General features: G+C 36.2%; 1 protein-coding gene across 2 annotated transcripts in view; it reads left to right on the top strand.

Annotated features, from left to right (window-relative positions):
- The window catches only part of riok1 (RIO kinase 1 (yeast)), a 43775-nt gene extending 24665 nt beyond the window's left edge, over positions 1-19110 (top strand). For both annotated transcript variants that reach the window (XM_060823163.1, XM_060823166.1), the window contains exons 9-17: positions 1162-1248; positions 3917-4054; positions 5980-6083; positions 7746-7852; positions 11852-11917; positions 12874-12993; positions 14483-14536; positions 14986-15129; positions 16237-19110. In XM_060823163.1, the coding sequence (XP_060679146.1) occupies positions 1162-1248; positions 3917-4054; positions 5980-6083; positions 7746-7852; positions 11852-11917; positions 12874-12993; positions 14483-14536; positions 14986-15129; positions 16237-16350 (934 nt within the window). In that variant the 3' untranslated portion in view covers positions 16351-19110. The remainder of the gene's footprint in view (positions 1-1161; positions 1249-3916; positions 4055-5979; positions 6084-7745; positions 7853-11851; positions 11918-12873; positions 12994-14482; positions 14537-14985; positions 15130-16236) is intronic.
- The last annotated feature ends 358 nt before the right edge of the window (positions 19111-19468 follow it).

Here is a 19468-nt window from a genome sequence, read left to right as displayed (position 1 = left end):
TATGGTCTCAGGCAGCAGTAAGATAAATATGATTTAGGGGTGAGTATTGTCTAGATTAGAAGTGGAACTCCTGCATTTTTGAGAAGTGACCTAGAACATTTTTAGAAGTTTTAGTGGTATTTGTGTTATAGAATTGGTAAATTTAGCAGGTAGATAACTTCCAATTCATTTTTAAGACTCGCAGTTTAAATCCTGTAAAATTTTGTTTGCTCGCATTAATTTTTTTTAAACTGAGTAATACTTACAACGTTTTTTTTCAACCTTGGGTTTAGTTTTGGTTTCGATATCGCATTTGGTTCGTTGGTGTTTCCATTGCCTGGGCAATGCACTGAATTCATAGCAAGTCCATGATTAAAAACTCAATGTTCCAATTTATTTTGGCTACTATTATGATATCTCCCTTTGGTGATCTTTGGTGTCTTCAGACTGTGACAGAAAACACTGATTTGGCTCCTTTTGTTTGACTGAATTTCTCATGCTATAGGCTCTCTTGATTTCAAAGAATTCTGTTAAATATTTTCCATGTAACTGGAGCCAAATAAATAACATATTTGAAAAAAAAATGAAAAGGTGGTTGAATTGAATGATTTGACTCCCTCTTTATACAGCGCTTTCAGTCAGATCAACTAATTTTGGCCAAAAAATTGATTGCTACTGAAATGGCATGTGATTTTGTTGATGGAAAATAAGAAATTAGGTACTTCTCAACCTGGGGCTGTTGTGACACATTGAATGGGTCCCCATCTCTGGGCCAAAAGGCTTGGATTCAAGTCCAAGCTGCTACAGAGGTGTGTCATAACATCTTGGAACAGCTTGATTAAAATACCTATAATTCTTAGTCCTAAAGGAAAGACTTACTTACTTGTTACACAATCAATTCGTGGTTGGATGTCAGAAAGAATTATTTTAAATCTGAATGAAGAGATTACAAGAATGTTGACATTCTAGACCTCTGGGCCACAAGTGTCAAAATTTCATGTTTTCTTAACTAATAATCTAGCATGAGAGCGTTTGAATGCATCTCCATAAAACCTGCTTAAAACCAATAGATTTATTATCTGCTAAAATGAAAGCATACTAAATATCTGTCTGATAGCATTACAGATTTATCAGCTCATATAGTTTACAATGATAATATCATTTTGCTTATTTTGGACATAGGTTGCAAACAGCAGCAATACCATGTCCAGAACCGATCATGCTCAGGAGCCATGTGCTTGTTATGGGTTTTATTGGTAAAGATGACATGTAAGTTTTTTGTGTTATTCAAAATAATACTTAATAAATATTCTGAAAGCTAAAGTGGTTAAAGGGCGAAAAGACCTGGTAGTTGCACTATATAATTATATAATCTGGAGGCAATTGTATGCTTCCTGGCTCATGCTCTTGAAGCCTTGAATTTGTGTAGAAGTTGTTCATTTCAGCCTTCTTTTGTGTATGCGAGTACGTATGAGAAGCACTTTGAACATAATGAATCTACATTGATTTGAAAGGAAATACCAAGATTATTCATAAACAGGGCATGGTAAAGGATTTAGTAATTGCAATCACGAGTTCATTGCAAGAATGGCACTTCGCAGTAATATAGTCAGAAAAAAATTGACATCTAGCAATTCGGATAATTAAAGATTAATGCAAGAGATTGGCTTTAAAGAATGTTTTTGAGGAGGAGGCAGGGGTGAAGAAGCAGAGGATATATGCAAGGAATTCTAGACTGCTGGCTCACCAATGTGAGATTTTGGAAGTGGGCAGAGTTCTTGGAGAATCATAGGGCCAAAGAATGTTGGAGAATTAGGTAGAAGCAAAGTCATGGAGGAGTTTGAACACTGCAAGTTTTAAAAGGTGTGATTTGAGAGTCAGCTTCAGTTAGCTAGCAGATTGAGCTGAATTCTCTGTTTATTAGGATGTTGTGTTTAGATGAACTGGAGGTGTATTAAGGGCAGAAGCCTGGAATCAGGCCAAGAAACTTTTGAAATAGATAAGTTGGAAGATAAAAATGGCATGAATGAAGGATTTAGCAGCAAATATGTTGAGGTTTGGGTGGAGAAATGTGATATTACTAAGTGATAAATTTTATTTGTGTAACAGAGGGATTGCAAGCTCAGCTGGGGTCAAACATGCTGAGGTTGAAAACCGTCTGATTCAACCTGAGTGTGTTCGGGGATGATGATGGAATTGATTGCAAAAGAATGGAGATTGTATCAAAGATAAAAGACAGTAAAGGCGATAGAAAGGTTGAGAGATAGAACTTTATGTTGCAGTGTATACATGAAACCTGACCTCATTTTTGTTTTTGGATGGTTTTTGTGAGAATCAGAAATAGGCTAAGAATAGATTCAGTTGTACTCTAGAGGTAATTAGGAGTAACCATTTTGGGAGATTATCTGACTGAGTTAATAGTTTGGTGAATAAGGCGCAAAAAGTCCCACTCGATGAAATTAATTAAGTATTTAAAATGTGATCAGAACATTTTCACTTAACTGGTAGTGTGAAACAAAATGTGTAGATTCAAAGGGAAATTCAGTGGATGTTTAGGAATAGTCTGTGAAAGAGAGTCTGAGATGTTGATCTTTCAAAAAGAAACTAATTTATGTGGCTAAAGGGCAGCCCCTTTTTAGCAAAAATTTATATTCTTGGATAGATATTTTCTCCCTCAGTTTCTTCTTTACTGTTTCTCATTTTCGTACTGTTCTAAAATTCTTGTAAAAATCTTTATTTATTTGAGTATTTGACATAAGAATAATTCATTTATTTGTCATTCAGCACTCCAATTTCACCTTCAACTCCTCCAAAGTTAATTTATTCAGTGAGTACCTGAAATGCACAAATCCAGAAAGTTCAAGCTTTGCTTTCAGTCTTGGTAAGATATTTCAGCCTCGGTGGCAACAGTGTGCTATTATTAGCTTCGGTCTGTGAGACATAAAGGAGAGGCATTTCAATACAGCGTACTTGTGCTTGTTAAACGTTAGTAATAGTTGGTCAAGATGAGATTTAGATTAAGCTCATTTATACTGCCTCTACTTGTTGAAGAATTTCCTCCACCCATTGTTCAATCATAGATTGGCCAGCATAATGGAACAACTCCAGTGAAGTCTACAAACAAAAAGCGCTGGAGAAACTGAGCAGGTCTAGCAGCATCTGTGGACTGTAAAATGAGAGTTAATGTTTTGATTCCAATCTGATTACTTCTAAAGTGAAGAACAGAAGCATTAACTGTTTCTCTCACTGCTTATGTTGCCAACCCTGCTGAGTTTCTCTAGCATTTTATTCTTCACATTTAAAGCATCTGCAATATTTTGACTTATCCAGAAAGGATTCAATGCCTTAGGAGAATATACTTTTATGACCTATGTTCTATAAGATAAGATTTAATTGACATAAAATCTCTCATATTACAACCTTCTTCTTTAAAAAGGGAAGAAAAATCATTGTGAATTGCAGAATAAAACTTTGCAGTATTGAAAGACAATTCTAAAACCTAACTAAATTTTGTCTAAATGAAGACTAATCAGATCATTGAACATTCTTCATAAATTACTTGCTTGAACACATCCCAGAGTCTAAATATCTATGAGCTCTGGTCTTTTTTATTCCTGTTGATCATGCCATTCAGATTCACTATATGTTGGATGCTCAATCAGACTTTCTATCTGTATAAAAAAATTATACGCCTTTTGTTTCATTTCGTATAAGAAGCTTATTTTTAAAGAGTGTCTGTTTAGAAACTGCTCTCAAAAATATTTTGCAGGTATCTATCTGGAGTTAAGTGCTTTTGGAGTAAACAATGTCCAGTGTAGGTTCATTGTTTTCTGTACATCAGATTTCACTTTGAAAATTCAAAAAAAAGTTTCTTCACACAGCTTATGAAGAAATTGTGAAAGACTATGCTTTAACTGTATTCCCTTTTGTTCTTTAGGCCGGCACCTTTGCTGAAGAATGCTCATTTGTCAGAATCCAAGGCCCGTGAACTATATCTGTTTGTTATTCAGTACATGCGAAGAATATACAAAGATGCTAAACTGGTTCATGCTGATCTCAGTGAATTTAATATGCTGTAAATAAATGTCTTTCTATCTATTGAATTTTCGAAGTGGTTAAGGTTTCTAATGCATTTGTTCCTTTATGATTTCTGTTGACTTGTATTGACTTACCCCTGCCCCTACCATGCAAAGCATTGTTTCCCACATTTAAAACATTTTATAAAGTGCATTGTTATCAGGTTACCTGTTTATAAAAGCAGTTAGCTATCCTGTAATAGACATGACCAGCATGTAATTTGATAAATGTTAGACTTCATGTTTAAAGGTTTGGACCAATAGTTGCAGAAATGTTTTAAAACATATAACAACTAGAACAGCCAATACTTTATTATGTTTTACCATTGGGAAAATATAGCCAGATATTTCATTGGGTTTAATCAATTAAAAAATTGACATAGAAATAAAGAATATATAGATGTGAGTGATTAAAGCTTTTTCAGAGGTAATTTCAAGTACTGTTGATGCTGGAGAGTGAGGTATGACTGTTGTAATCAAATATTTAATGTCATTGGACAAAAGCATAGTAAAAATAGAAGACCTTGAAGTAGTGAAACTTGGTGAAATTATTCACAATGAACCATGTAAATCTATTTCCTGCCTTAGCCTGCTTATGGCCTTTAATTCTATGTCTTTGTTTCAGTATCTGGCAATCACTCTAGGTACTTAACGTTTTACTTAATAATATATTTATCACTATCTTATGGATATGAACCTTTGTTTTGGAACTTCCACAAATTGAAATATTTATCTCCCTGCCACAAGGACATAGCCCCAAATGTCCAGCCTTTCATGATAATTATAACTTCTAGTAAATCATTTTTCTGCATTTTCACAAGTGCTTCCAAAACCTTATTAGATACTGCACCATCCTCTAAAAGTGAAATGCCGATATGTTTCACATCAATATTAAACAAGCAATCAAGTGCAATTTATTGTAGTATCATGCACATTGACAGATGAAACTATTTTTGTATTGTTTGCTGTATATATGCTAAAATTCATTTCAGAATTACTAATTTTTCACAACTTTAGAGTCATAGAGATGTACAGCGCAGAAACGGACCCTTCGTTCCAACTTGTCCATGCTGACCAGATATCCTAACTTAACCTAGGCCCATTTGTCAGCACTTGGCCCATATCCTTCATATTCTATACCCTTCCAAATGCTTTTTAAATGTAGTAATTGTACTAGTCTTCACCACTTCGTCTGGCAGCTAATTCCATACACGCACCACCCTCTGTGTGGAAACAAAAATGCCCCTTAGGTCCCTTTTAAAATCTTTTCCCTCTCACCCTAAACCTATACCTATTGTTTTGGACTCCTCCACCCCAGGGAAAATACCTTGTCTATTTACCTAATCCATGCCCCTCATGATTTTATAAACATCTAAAAGATTATCCCTTAACCTCTGATGCTCCAAGTAAAACAGCTATTCAGTTTTCCGTGTAGCTCAAACCGTCCAATCCTCACAACATTCTTGTAAATCTTTTTTGAGCTCTTTCAATTTTCACGACATCCTTCCTATAGGAGAGAGACCAGAATTGCACACAATATTCCAAAAGTGGCCTATCCAGTTTCCTGTACAGCCTCTCAACTCCTGTACTCAGTGCTGTGACCAATAAAGGCAAGCACACCAAATGCCTTCACTATCCTATCTATCTGCGACTCCACTTTCAAGGAACCTTGAACTTGCACTCCAAGGTCTCTTTTTTTGCTTATGCAACACTCCCTGTTAAATGTATAATCCTGCCCTGATTTGCCTTTCCAAAATGCTGCACCTCATTTATCTAAAATACACTCCATCTGCCACTCTTCAGCCCATTGACCCATCTGATCAAGATCCTATTTACCTGGAAGTCTTGGTATAGTCCTAAATGAAGCTAAATCTTTGAGAAAGCAGATTATTTGTTTACGCTGTATTTTCCTGCTATTCTTCAGGTACCATGATGGGGGAGTTTATATAATTGATGTATCACAGTCAGTGGAACATGATCATCCATGTGCCTTGGAGTTTCTCCGAAAAGACTGTCTCAATGTCAATGGTAAGTCAAAAGTTGAAATTATTTTTGTTTTGCTCAAATACTTCCTTGTTAAGTCATTGAAAATGATAAATAGTTGTTTAATAAATCTGTCACACTTAAGCAAGTTAAAATGTGTAAACTAAGACATCACTTATATTAGAATTGTGTGCAAGAACAAGTAAACTACTGTTGTATACATTAAGAATGCGCTGCAAGTTGCCCCCGATTTCTTGTCCCTAGTGCCACACATTAACTCTTTTGCAATTTACTTGTGTAAATTTGCCACATTGCTCACTGATGTTATTCGGAGAATTAGTGGTAATATTATTAGGCTAATAATGTAGAGGACAAAGCTAATGCTCTGAGGATCTGAATTCAAATATCGCATTAGCATCTGATGGAATTTATATGCAATTTTTTATAAATCTGGATTTGAAAACTGACCTCTAATGGTGACCACGAAATTACCATTGATTGTGGCAAACATGCATTTTAATGTCTTTCTCAGGAAATAAACCTGCCATCTGGTGTGGCCTGCATATGATTCCATACCCACAGCAATGCAGTTGACGTAGTCTAGCAAGCCACTCATTTTAAGGGCAGTGGCAATAATAGGAAACACATGCTTACAATGCCCTCATCTCATGAAAAGGTTGACACAAAAATTAATGTTAAAGTTGTCTATTTCTCAAAAATGTTTTTGATATTAACTCGAAATAAGATTTTAAACAAAGTCTGTCCAGTTAACTAGCTATTTTCATGTTCATAACCAGGTTAATCTTTTTTATAAAACAAATTGTAGAATTTTTATGGTTATATTATTTCATTATTCATTGATTTGTCTTGGCATTTTTAACTCTTTCATATAACTTTTGCAACAGACAGTTTAAAATTTACCATATGTTCGCAATCACATTGTTGCTACTTTGGTAATTTCTAAGTGGATAATTATGTTGTGAAACTTGAAAGGGTTCAGAAAAGATTTACAAGGATGTTGCCAGGGTTGGAGGATTTGAGCTATAGGGAGGGGCTGAACAGGCTGGTACTGTTTTCCCTGGAGCGTCGGAGGCTGAGGGATGACCTTGTCATCCTTATAAAATCATGAAGGGCATGGATAGGGTAAATAGACAAAGTCTTTTCCCTGGGGTTGGGGAATCCAAAGCTAGAGGGCATAGGTTTAGGGTGAGAGGGGAAAGATATAAAAGAGACCTACAGGGCAATTTTTTCACACAGAGGGTGATGCATGTATGGGATGAGCTGCCAGAGGATGTGGTGGAGGCTGGTATAATTGCAACATTTAAGAAGCATTTGGATGGGTATATGAATAGAAAGGGTTTGGAGGGATATGGGCCAGGTGCTGGCAGGTGGGATTAGTTTGGGTTGGGATATCTGGTTGGCATGGACGGGTTGGACTGAAGGGTCTGTTTTTATGCTGTACATCTCTATAACTCTATGATTATCTTTAATTATTATTTTAATTAAAATAATTCATTATTTCACTTAACCTTTTTTTTACACATCTTCATCTAGGTGTGCAGGGAAATGGCAATTACGTGAAATTTAAAGCAGACTTCCTAGATGTTTGGAATTACTTGTTGAAACTTTAAATTTCTTGATGAGTTCTGAATTTTGTGTGATTTCCCTAATTATTGTGATGTTCGTCATTGCTTCCTTTTTTGATAGAATTTTTTCGTAAACATGGTGTTGCTGTGATGACTGTGCGAGAACTTTTTGAATTTGTCACTGACCCTTCAATTATGGAAGATAATCTTGATGCTTATCTTCAGAAGGTAGGATTTTATACATTTGTACTTTCATAAAATGAAATGATATTTCTTTAAGCAATCAAAAAAGATTAATCTTTAATCAGTGCTGATTGGTGTGATATGGCATGTACTATACCTCATAGAATCCCTACAGTGTGGAAGCAGGCCATTTAGCCCGTTGAGACCATACTGATCCTCCAAAAGCATCCCACCCAGACCCACCCCTCTACCCTATCCCTGAATTTCCCATGGCTAATGCACCTAGCGTACATATCCTTGGACACTATGAGCAATTTAGCTTGGCCAATCCATCTAGAACGTAGAACATTACAGCCTTATACAGGCCCTTCGGCCTTCGATGTTGCACCGATCTGTGAAACCAATCTGAAGCCCATCTCACCTAAACTATTCCATTATCATATGTATATTTATCCAATGACCATTTAACTGCCTTTAAAGTTGGCAAGTCTACTACTGTTGCAGGCAGGGCATTCCATGCCCTTACTATTCTCCTGAGTAGAGAAACTACCTCTGACATCTCCGATATCTATCACCCCTCAATTTAAAGGTATGTCCCCTCATGCTAGCCATCACCATCAGAAGAAAAAGGCTCTCAGTGTTAACCCTATCTAATCCTCTGATCAGCATGCATGTCTCTATTAAGTCACCTCTTAACCTTCTTCTCTCGAACAAAAACTTCCTCAAGACCCTCAGCCTTTCCTCATAAGACCTTCCCTCCTTACCAGGCAACATCCTGGTAAATCTCATCTGAACCCTTTCCAGTGCTTCCACATCTTTCCTATAATGGGGTGATCCGAACTGTATGTAGTCCTCCAAGTGTGACCGCACCAGAGTTTTGCTCGGCTGCAACATGACCTCATGGCTCCAAAACTCTGGAGCACTCTAACTTATCTATGTCCCTCTGTAACCTGTAACATCCTTCTGCACTGTCCACAACTTCACCAACTTTAGTGTCATCTGTGCAAATCTACTTATCCTTCTATGCCCTCATCCAAGTCATTTATAAAAATGATGAACAGCAGTGGCTCCAAACCAGATCCTTGTGGTCCACCACTCATAACTGAACTCCAGAATGAACTTTTACCATCAACCACCACCCTGTGTCTTTCAGCTAGCCAATTTCAGGTTCAAACCACTAAATCACCCTCAATCCCATGACTCAGTATTTTTTGCAATAGCCTACCATGGGGAACCTTATCAATTGCTTTACTGAAATCCATATACACCACATCAGCCACTTTACCCTCATTCACCTGTTTGATCGCCTTCTCAAAGAACTCAATAAGGTTTGTGAGGCACAATCTACCCTTCACAAAACTGTGTTGACTTTACCTAATCAAATTATTCCTTTCCAGATGATTAGAAATCATATCTCTTATAATCCTTTCCAACACTTTACCCACAACCAAAGTAAGACGCGCAGGTCTACAATTACCAGGGTTGTTTTTACTTCCCTTGAATAAGGGACAAAATTTGTCCAGTCTTCTGGCTCTATTTCTGTAAACAATGACGCTATAACGATCAAAGCCAAAGGCTCTGCAATCTCCTTCCTAGCTTCCCAGAAAATCCTAGGATAAATCTCATCCAGCCCAGTGGACTTATCTATTGTCACACTTTCCAGAATTGCTAACACCTCCTCCTTATGAACCTCAATCCCGTCTAGTCTAATAGCCTGTATTCCAGTATTCTCCTCGATAACATTGTCTTTTTCCTGTGTGAATACTGACGAAAAATGTTCATTTAGCACCTCTCCTATCTCTTCAGACTCCATGCACTACTTCCCACTACAGTCCTTGACAGGCCTCAGTCTTAGTCTAGTCATTCTTTTACTTCTGACATAGCTGTAGAAAACTTTAGAGTTTTCCTTGATCCTACCTGCCAAAGACTTCTGATGTCCCCTCCTGGCTCTTTTGAGTTCACTCTTTAGATCCTTTCCGGGTAACTTGTAATACTCAACTGTCCTAACTGAGCCTTCTCGTCTCATCTTTACATAAGCTTCCTTCTTCCTCTTAACAAAAGATTCAACTTCTTTAGTAAACGACGGTTCCTTCACTCGACCACTTCCTTGAACAAGCTCCACGTTTTAATTGTGCCCATCTCCTGCAGTTTCCTTCCCCATCCTATGCATCTTAAATCTTGCCTAATCACATCATAATTACCTTTTCCCAGCTGTAATTCTTGCCCTGCAGTATGTACCTATCCCTTTCCATCGCTAAAGTAAACGTAACCGAATTGTGATCACTATCAATTAAAGTGCTCACCTACCTCCAAATCTAACAACTGGCCCGGTTCATCACCCAGTACCAAATCCAATGTGGTCTCGCCTCTTGTTGGCCTATCTACAATGTGTCAGGAAACCCTGCTGCACACATTGGACAAAAACTGACCCATTTAAGGTTCTTGAAGTGTAGCATTTCCAGTCAATATTTGGAGAGTTAAAGTCCCCCATAACAACTACCCTGTTACTTTATCTCCTATTCAGGATCATCTTTGTAATCCTTTCCTCTGCATCACTGGAACTTTTCAGAGGCCTACAGAAAAATCCTGACAAGCTGACCTCCTTTCCTGCTTCTAACCTCAGCCCATACTACCTCAGTAGATGAATCTTCATCAAGCGTCCTTTCTGCCACAGTAATACGCTCCTTGACTAACAATGCCACCCTTTCCCCTCTTTTACCACCTTCCCTATTCTTAGTGAAACATCTAAACCCCAGAACCTGCAACACCCATTCCCATCCCTGCTCTATCCATGTCTCTGAAATGGCCACAACATCAAAGTCGCAGGTACTAACACATGCTGCACGTTCACCCACCTTATTCCAGATGTTCCTAGCATTGAAGTAGACACACTTCAAATCATCTAACCTGTTCTTTGGGAATATACTCTAAGCTACTGTCAGTCACTACCTCACCACAGTCGAGCATACTTGTCACAAGTTGAATTTTTACACTGTTATCAGAATACAGCAATTTGTATTTTGTTCGGCTTGAACATTTAGCTCAGTTTTATTTCCCTTTGAGTTCCATAATCAATAAAATAAAGATTTGATTGACTAAAAGTATTGTAATGCTTAGAACTTTATGGAAATTTCCATCGGCAGTAAAACCTAGTCAGTAATAACTTAATTGCTGATTATGCCCATTGAGTAGCTTTTCAATATTTAATGTATATATGGCAACTGTTGAATGTGTCGTCATGGAGGCATTGAGCTCAGTGACTACTTGAATCCTTTCAAATATTAAGAGTTGAGAATTAATACAAAGAATTTCTTATGCTATAAATACACATTTTGTAATATTAAGTAAAATGGAACACTTCAAGAAATACATATTTAATATTTGTCATTTGTTTCTAAGGTTAAACTCATACAGCATAGAAAGAGGCAGTCTGGGTCAGCTTGCCTTGCCAGCTCTCTGATAAAGCTATTCATTTAGTCCCATTACTGTACGTTTTCTTATGACCCCAGTAATTTTTATTTTACATTTCTGTTTTGAAAATTACCATTCTACTGTCCTTTTAGGAAGTCTATTCCAGACTTTCATAGCTCAGAGTTTAGAAAAAAATCCCCCCTTTTCCCTCTGGCAGTTTTGCCACATATTTTAAATTTATGTCTTCTCATTGTTGACTTTCTTACCAGTAAAAGTAGTTTCTCTCTAGCTATACTTCCAAAAATCCTCTGTTTTGAACAGTTCTATTAAATGTCCCCATTCAAGATGAACAATACCAGCTTCTCTATTTGCTCTGAATTACAGAAAAAGTCAAGAATTAGATACATTATATATTCTAATTATTGATTACTGAAGTGATTAATCAGTTAACTATTTTGTAGCACAGAAGTTGACATTTAAATCATTATTGATACAAAATCCTTCAATCATGAATAATGTTCCTGAGCAAAGGGATGTGCTGCACAATAACATTCAAGAACAAAAATGTAATCTTTTGAGCAGGAAAAAAATTATGCATTTGAACAAAAGCACTGTTATACCTCTGATAATTAGGCAATGGAAATAGCTGCAGAAAGATCAGAAGAAGAACGATCCAACCAGGACAAAGTAGATGAAGAGGTAAGAATCCCCTGTTGTGATGTTGTTTGGCTTTCTCTTGCAGATGTTTTCTAATGCACCTGCAGTACAATTATAGTTTATCTTTGAGCACTTCCTGACATACAAATTGTTGAATAAGTTAGACAAACGCAAATGATTGAGATGTTACTGTATCTAGACAAGATGATTTCATACAAATAAGCATTTATGTTAGCTTCAATTAAAAAAGGTAACCATTGTGATTAATTGGTAATGTATTTAAATTCTACTATTCCTCATTTCTATTTTAGCACACTTCACTATTACTATAGTTGTAGTTAAGTGCAATTCCAATCAGCTTTAAACTTGCAAATGAAGTAGAGTAAGAGTTCATGGAGGAAGGCACCTCAATTCACTCTGCCTCAGAGAAACTTCAGATCTTCATTCTGGAAAATCTCAAAGAATTTCATACTTAATGAATTACTATTTGAAGTCTCATTAATGTTCTCGCATAGAGAAGCATATCAGCCAGTTTGCACGTAGTAAGCTACCTCAAACTTTAAGTGTTGCAAAATACCAGTTTCTACAATGCTCCGATTTTGTATTGTAAAATTTCATTTGAAAGACAGGACCTCTAATAATACAGCAGTCCCAAAATAGTAGAATTATATGCTCCGTGCATGAAGTGGGCCTTGTACAACTTTCAGATTCAAAGGTGGAAGTACTATCTTTTGTTTAAACTGAATTATTTTATGCATAAAAGCGCATACACAATCAATAAAATAAACATTTTTTCTTAAAAGGAGTATTGAATCTAATCCTCAATATTTTGGTTTCTAGGTTAAGTATTCCTTCTAGCTGTTGTATACTGTAGTGGGATGGGGAGAAGTAGAATAATGTAATCTGACAAAAACAAATTCTTAATTTGATATTGATTTGGATAATTCCTGTGCATTCTGATCAATGGTTTGTAAATACGCTCTTTGCTGTTTCCATAGGTGTTCAAAAACGCCTACATACCCAGGACACTGAATGAAGTGAAACATTATGAACGGGATGTTGACATAATGATGAAGCTTAAGGAAGAAGATATGACTACAGATTTACAGCATGACAATGTGAGTAGTTGCCTACGCCCTTTGCTTTTGGGATGTTTTGCATGAAAGTTTTGTAAATTTTTTTTTAAACTGCTAATTAAAAGAGTGCTCTAGGAAAAATGTTAGCCTTATTCTCCTGTACTTGTAGGAATTCGTACATTTCCTACCCCTAAGAAGCTATTCTTTTAATGGATTGTTATTGTTACAGTCTTTTCAACTGGAGCACTGAAAGTTTTTGCTTCTCTTGGCTGTGTGTTAATACACTGGCCTAGTTTTATAGGAAAGCTTAATTTCAACAGTATTTGATATTAACATGTGCATAGCTAAATGTAGATTTCCGCAGATTGTTTTCCGATACACGTGGTTAATTTTTGTTGTACTTGCTTGTTAGACTTAGCTCTGAAATCACTGTCCTAGCATGAACTTGTGTTACTTATTCTTTACTTCCATACTAAAGACATTAAAGAAATAGAATGAGTGTACTCATGTAAATAGAATTGTTCAGAGTAATAAAGGATCAAACTTCTTAAACAATCTCTGCAGCACTGACAAAATAATTTAACACTTGGAGGTACTTTTCCTCAAAATTTAATGTTGCAAATTCTTTTTTATAAATGTCTGCTTTTCATCTGTACGGTCCAATCTTCTTTTTCACTTCCTGTGCAATCATTTAGGTCTATATGTTTCCTTTCTTTATTTGCTTCTTTACAATCTCCTTTTCACTTCGGACAATTTAGCTTAATTGGTTGAAGAATCTCATTTTTCTTGTGTCTTCATGGATACCACAGATACGGAATAAAAGCTGCTATGTTAAATCAGCCAATAGATTAATAGAAATCTTCACTAATAATCCTGCAAACACAATTTTGGGCAACTGTAGTTTAGGTGAATAGTAAAAGAAATCAATTCCATTGCCACTCAGGCAAAAAATACTTAATGCCTCTCAGCATTTTAAGTATTGAAATGAATAGATTATGTATAAGGAATGCAACAAAAAAAGTTTTACATCCAGCCTCAGAAACAGTCAACAGCTATCAATTTCCCTTTTCATTGTGTAGCAAGTAGGGTTTTATGTGTATATACATCCATATGTGCTTGTTTTGAATAGTCTTAACTGAGGGATGGTGATGCTACTTCAGCTACCTATATAGCATCAAGCAAAGCATTAGAGTGTCCACTGCAAAATGAAGCTTTCTCCACGTTAACCTAAGAAAATGCAAGTGTAAAGTCCCTATGTCCTGTAGAAACATGCTTTATAACCGATGAATTGTTGTCAAGTAATTCTAAGCTAATATTGTAATGTGCACACTATTTTTCTTCAGTGCTAGTTATACAGATTTTAATGTTTTAAAATATGCCTGTTATAAATGCCAATATATTGAAAATGAAAAATGCTTTATACATAGATCTATACCCGATCTTTATTATATTATCAGAAAACCATCATATTTACAATTGTGTTACACTAATAGACTTAAAACCACAAAACGGAACTTTTATTTTTGTGTAGATTCTGTATCAGACAGTGACAGGAATGAAGAAAGACTTGAGTGGTGTGCAGCAGGTAAGATTTGTCACTTATAATGTCAAATATATTCAGAGTAAAGAACCTTGTATGCCTACCTGTTTTTTGAAAGGATCTAGGATCTGGCTTAACTTACAAGAGAAGGTTAAGGAAGTCGTGGTTATAAAGGGGTTTGTCCAAACTTGATTTGGGCAAAATATTTATTGTATGGAAGAACAACATTTCAGAAAGGCCATTAAGTAAATAATACAAGTGGATTTGTGCTGATTAAATCTGTTGAGATTGAGATTGATTGAGACAAGATACTTAATCTTGTTAAGATCTTTCCCTGTTTTTGAGGAAAACCACATCAGATAAATTGAATGATCATTGTACTTTTAACTGCAGCAACTAATGAATGTATCTGCTAATTGACTTCTTCTGTGAAGTTATTTAATGGATTTTGGCTGGCAGGTTATTTTCTATTAATCCATTTTTACTTACATCAGGTACCTGCCCTTCTTGAGAATTTGCAAGAAAGTGATGGAAAATCTAATTCTGATAATGATAGCTCTGACTCCGAGCTTGGCTCTGAAGAAGGAGAAAGGATTCATCCTAAAGACCATGTGCAGGAAAGTGAAACTAACAAAAAGGTTTGTTTCCATTTGATAATCAGATTCCTTTAGAAATCATGCAGTGGAAGAGAATGTTTAGCATTTTTATCGATGAGCTAGCATTTAAGATACAGAAAATAATTTTAACATTCAAGTTTCAAACTGATGATGAGTTTTGCTGTGCTTGTTTGGTTAAGTGCTGCACATTAGATTTCATTGCTGATGTGCACTGTATGCATATGTGCAAAGTAAAATTTTGTTGACCAGTGTTTAGGTACCTTGAATAACTGTGCTCGGTTATTTGTTGCTTTTATTTACCATAATGCCAGCTGATACTGTTAGGAGGTAAAGGTGAAATCCAGACTTCTTAATTATTAAAGACAGGGTGGAATTCAGCCTAGGCTGACCAAGGCTGTAGACTTAAAAAAAAAAGCAAATTACTGCAGATGCTGGAATCTGAAGCCAAAAGAGAAAATGCTGAAAAATCTCAGCAGGTCTGGCAGCATCTGTAAGGAGAAAAAAGAGCTGACGTTTCAAGTCTAACTGACCCTTTGTCAAAGGCTGTAGACTAGATGGTGTTATATGGAAATTTATAGAGAAGACGAAAAGAGTTAGCTGAAATAATTGGATTCTATCCCAATTCAGTCTGTATCCATTGAGAAAAGTGTGGCTGCTGTCATGGAGACCAAAGAATTTAAGGTTTGGGTGGTTGGCTGGGTTTGTTAGCATTAATGACTGGATGATGTGACATTGCACCAATGAATAATTGAAATAGGCTTAATGGACTTTATCCTTTCCCTTTATATCTAGTCACGAGTTAGTCACATTCTCGAGCCATAGGAAAGTAAATTCTGGAGCCAGGTCCCTGATCACCTGTGAACAATGACAGGTTTACTTGGTTTCAATGAATACTGAAACTACTGAAGTTTTAACTTTTATGGTTAATGCTTTATTTTTGGCAGTAAACTTTATTCTTGAAATTATAACTTATGTCAATGTAATTATCATTTGCGCCATTTCCACTGCTCAAAATGAGTCATTGTAAAAAATCAACTTAGTTACATAACACAGAATACATTGAAAAAAATAAACTTACTCCATCTGCACCTGTTATACATAGCTGAACAATATTATATCTGTTTACAGGACAGAAAAAGACTGGTTAAAGAAGCACAGCGAGAAAAACGAAGAAACAAAGTACCCAAGCATGTCAAAAAAAGGAAAGAGAAGGTTGCCAAAATGAAGAAAGGGAAATCATAGAAATTTGAATTGTGCTTTGTAAATGATTGACAATCAAAATACTCTGGTCACCAGCAACTTTAATACCAACTTATTAAATGAGGAAGTCCATTTGATTCACCTTGAGCAGAATTTTATTGCCAGGTACCGATTGTGCCTTTGGGATGAAACGCTGTTTGGGAACACAAATGGCAACAGCTTGATCCATAAGGAGATTTTGGAGAACATGCAAACTAAGGCACTATCTTTGGGAGACCCAGTCAATTAATGATGTCAGGAAAATCCACAGAAAGTAATATTAAAGTAAAATACTGCTATTGCTGAAATAAGAACAAAGTGCTGGAGAAAATCAACAGGTCTGACAGCACCTCCAGAAAGCTGTGTAATATTTGATGATTGGCAGCTCCACCACCAGACTTGGTTTTATGGAAGGGTTGTTCGGTTGCTGTCTGACCCTTGTTTGGATCACAATGTAAATGCAAGTGTTTGTGCAGCAGGTGAAATATGCATTCAATTATTAAAGCTTGGTATCTGCGGATACCAATAACCCAATCAAATCAATCGCAGCATACAAATTAAACCATAAATCAGGATTTCCAAGCTGCCATTAGTACCCCCAGCGGAATTGTAGAATTCACAATCTCTGAGGTAAGTAGGGCTCAGTGGTTAGCACTGCTGCCTCACAGCACCAGGGTCCGAGGTTAGATTCCAGCATCTGACGACTGTCTGTGTGAAGTTTGCACATTCTCCCCGTGTCTGCATGGGTTTCTTCTGGGTGCTCCGGTTTCCTCCCACAATCCAAAGATGTGCAGGTCAGGTGAATTGGCCATGCTAAATTGCCCACTCGTGTTAGTGTTAGGAGGGAAATGGTTCTGGGTGAGGTACTCTTTGGAGGATCCATGTGGGTTGGGCCGAAGGGCCTATTTCCACACTAAGGAATCTAATCATAAAAAAACAATAGCGGCTGTGGAACACACTGTTTTTGAGAGCTCAAGTTTTTTTTTGTTCTTAATCATCTGTTTTAAGTGGCTTGACTGCTGCCATAACCACAGCTTGTAAAAAAAAATAGGTATTCAATTTTTTCAAGGCAAAGTCAACAGTTGTAAAGCCCCTATTTCTTTGCTGAATGATTCTCAATGCCTCCAAAACCAATCAACAAATATTTTTCTGCACCCCAACCAAACATCTCACAACCCTCATGATCCTCGTCACTCTATTCTCAAAGCCATTCCTATGCCAGGTCCTTTTCACTTTTCACTCTGGTATTGCAAACAGTCTGTGGGATAAAAATAGGATCATATTAGGAAAATTTTTGGCAATCACTGCCATAAACATTGACCATAATAGTATGAAATTAAGAAATAGATGGTGGCATCCTATAGATTAAATAATAAGTGGCTACAGCTATCAGACATTCATTGTAGAATGTCTATAGCATGATCTGCAGCTGCAGTTATGGCCCTCTGGCAGTTACCAGGGTGGGGTGAATTTAAATTCAACGCAACAATGATGACTGGCAAGAGGCCAGCTCTGTTCATTGTCTGGCCTTTGGCCTCAGTTGGAGGCTCATATGCTATTTATCAGGGAAAGTCAGAGAAAGCTCTTATTGCTCCCCTCAGTAGGCAGTTTACATGGCTAACTGCTCCTGGCAGGCCTGGCAGCCCTCTTCAAAATAACTCAAAAGTGGTACATTGGTAGCAGAACGCTTTGTTGGCAGGTAATGGAAAGTTGTTGACACCTTGCCCTCCGATCCTCTAAATTCTCCACAAAAAAAATCGACTCCCTTGTTTCATCCATTCAGGAAAATCCTCCAACTCCCCGTATTGAAGTGCCTAATTGCCTTCTCCACATTCAACTGTATTTTGAAGTCAACTCTACATTTGATTATTCTTTATTTAAGGAAAAATATTCTAATAGCTGTCCTAACCTTACCTTTTCCCAATTTGAACCATTACCACCTTATCCTAATCAGCAACTTAAAGAAACATTTTCTTGATGTATGACCAAATGAGCAATACTTATTTTATCCAGACTTAATACTCTCTTTGCAGTCTGCCCTTTCATTATGTATGTACAAATAAAACAAATATGAAACTGAACAGACTTGTTGGAATTATTATGAAAGGCCTCTACTGTCAGAACTTAATATCTTTTTGATAGTAATTTTTAAGTAGCACAGTATTACCCTCAACAGTTGGTGCCTGTTGAATGTACTTCCCCAAAACTTGTTACATTAAAAATTAAGGATATTTATTAGACAACATCTTTGATCAAAAATAAACTTAAAGGACTGGAATGCAGATTGCAAGAAGCAGAGTTTAGAAGTTTCACTGTAGTAGGGAGAGTTGGGTTCATATTAAGTCCAAGCTGAGGGAATTACTGACTCCTTCAAAAATCAAATTAACTTAATAAACTTAAATACAGTTTTTGAAGAAAATTGGTTAAGAGAACTGAATTTTCTAAAGTACAACACAAATTGACACCTACATTCAGAGGACCTTAAGAATAATGGTTGGAATATTAAAACTTCTCGTGGGAAATTGCTATTTGGATATTAATGCATGTTCTTTAGAAATGGGGGAGAGTCTATTTACGCTACATTTGACTGTTATTCTTTCCCCTGGAATGTCTAGTGATTGAATGTTACTCCAAAGTAAAAGCATGTTCTTTCCACATCACTAACATCTTTTTGCTTCATGCACTTTTAAAACACATTGTTCTCAATAATGTTGAATAATTAATTGTTCACTTCCTCAGCAAAATTCCCAGTTTGGAAGAGTTTTCAATATGGTTTGGTAAATCTTGTTTTTCTGTGTATTTGTAGAAACAACAAATTTATTTGACTTTTGAAGTACAAGCTGCAATTCAAATGTTTATAAACCGAGTTGATTATGCTGTTTATGTATAATATAGGATGTTAATTCTCAATTAATGAATTTGCAATTGTGCTTATTTGTATACAGTAGTGAACAAATGCTTGCACAAAATATAGACTTAATACCAAAGTATCTGTCTCCTTTATTTATTAGAAATGACTTGTTATGTCTTACTGTTTTATAGTGAAAAGTACTGATTGTACAAGTGAGGTACAAAATTATAATAATTTCTCCAGATCTATGGTGTCCAAAAACTTTGTTTT

The sequence above is a fragment of the Hemiscyllium ocellatum genome, chromosome 4 (genome assembly GCF_020745735.1).
Source record: "Hemiscyllium ocellatum isolate sHemOce1 chromosome 4, sHemOce1.pat.X.cur, whole genome shotgun sequence".
In the NCBI taxonomy this organism is placed as follows: Eukaryota; Metazoa; Chordata; class Chondrichthyes; order Orectolobiformes; family Hemiscylliidae; genus Hemiscyllium; species Hemiscyllium ocellatum.
The sequence above is the reverse complement of the archived record's forward strand: the minus strand, read 5'-3'. Positions and strand labels throughout refer to the sequence as shown.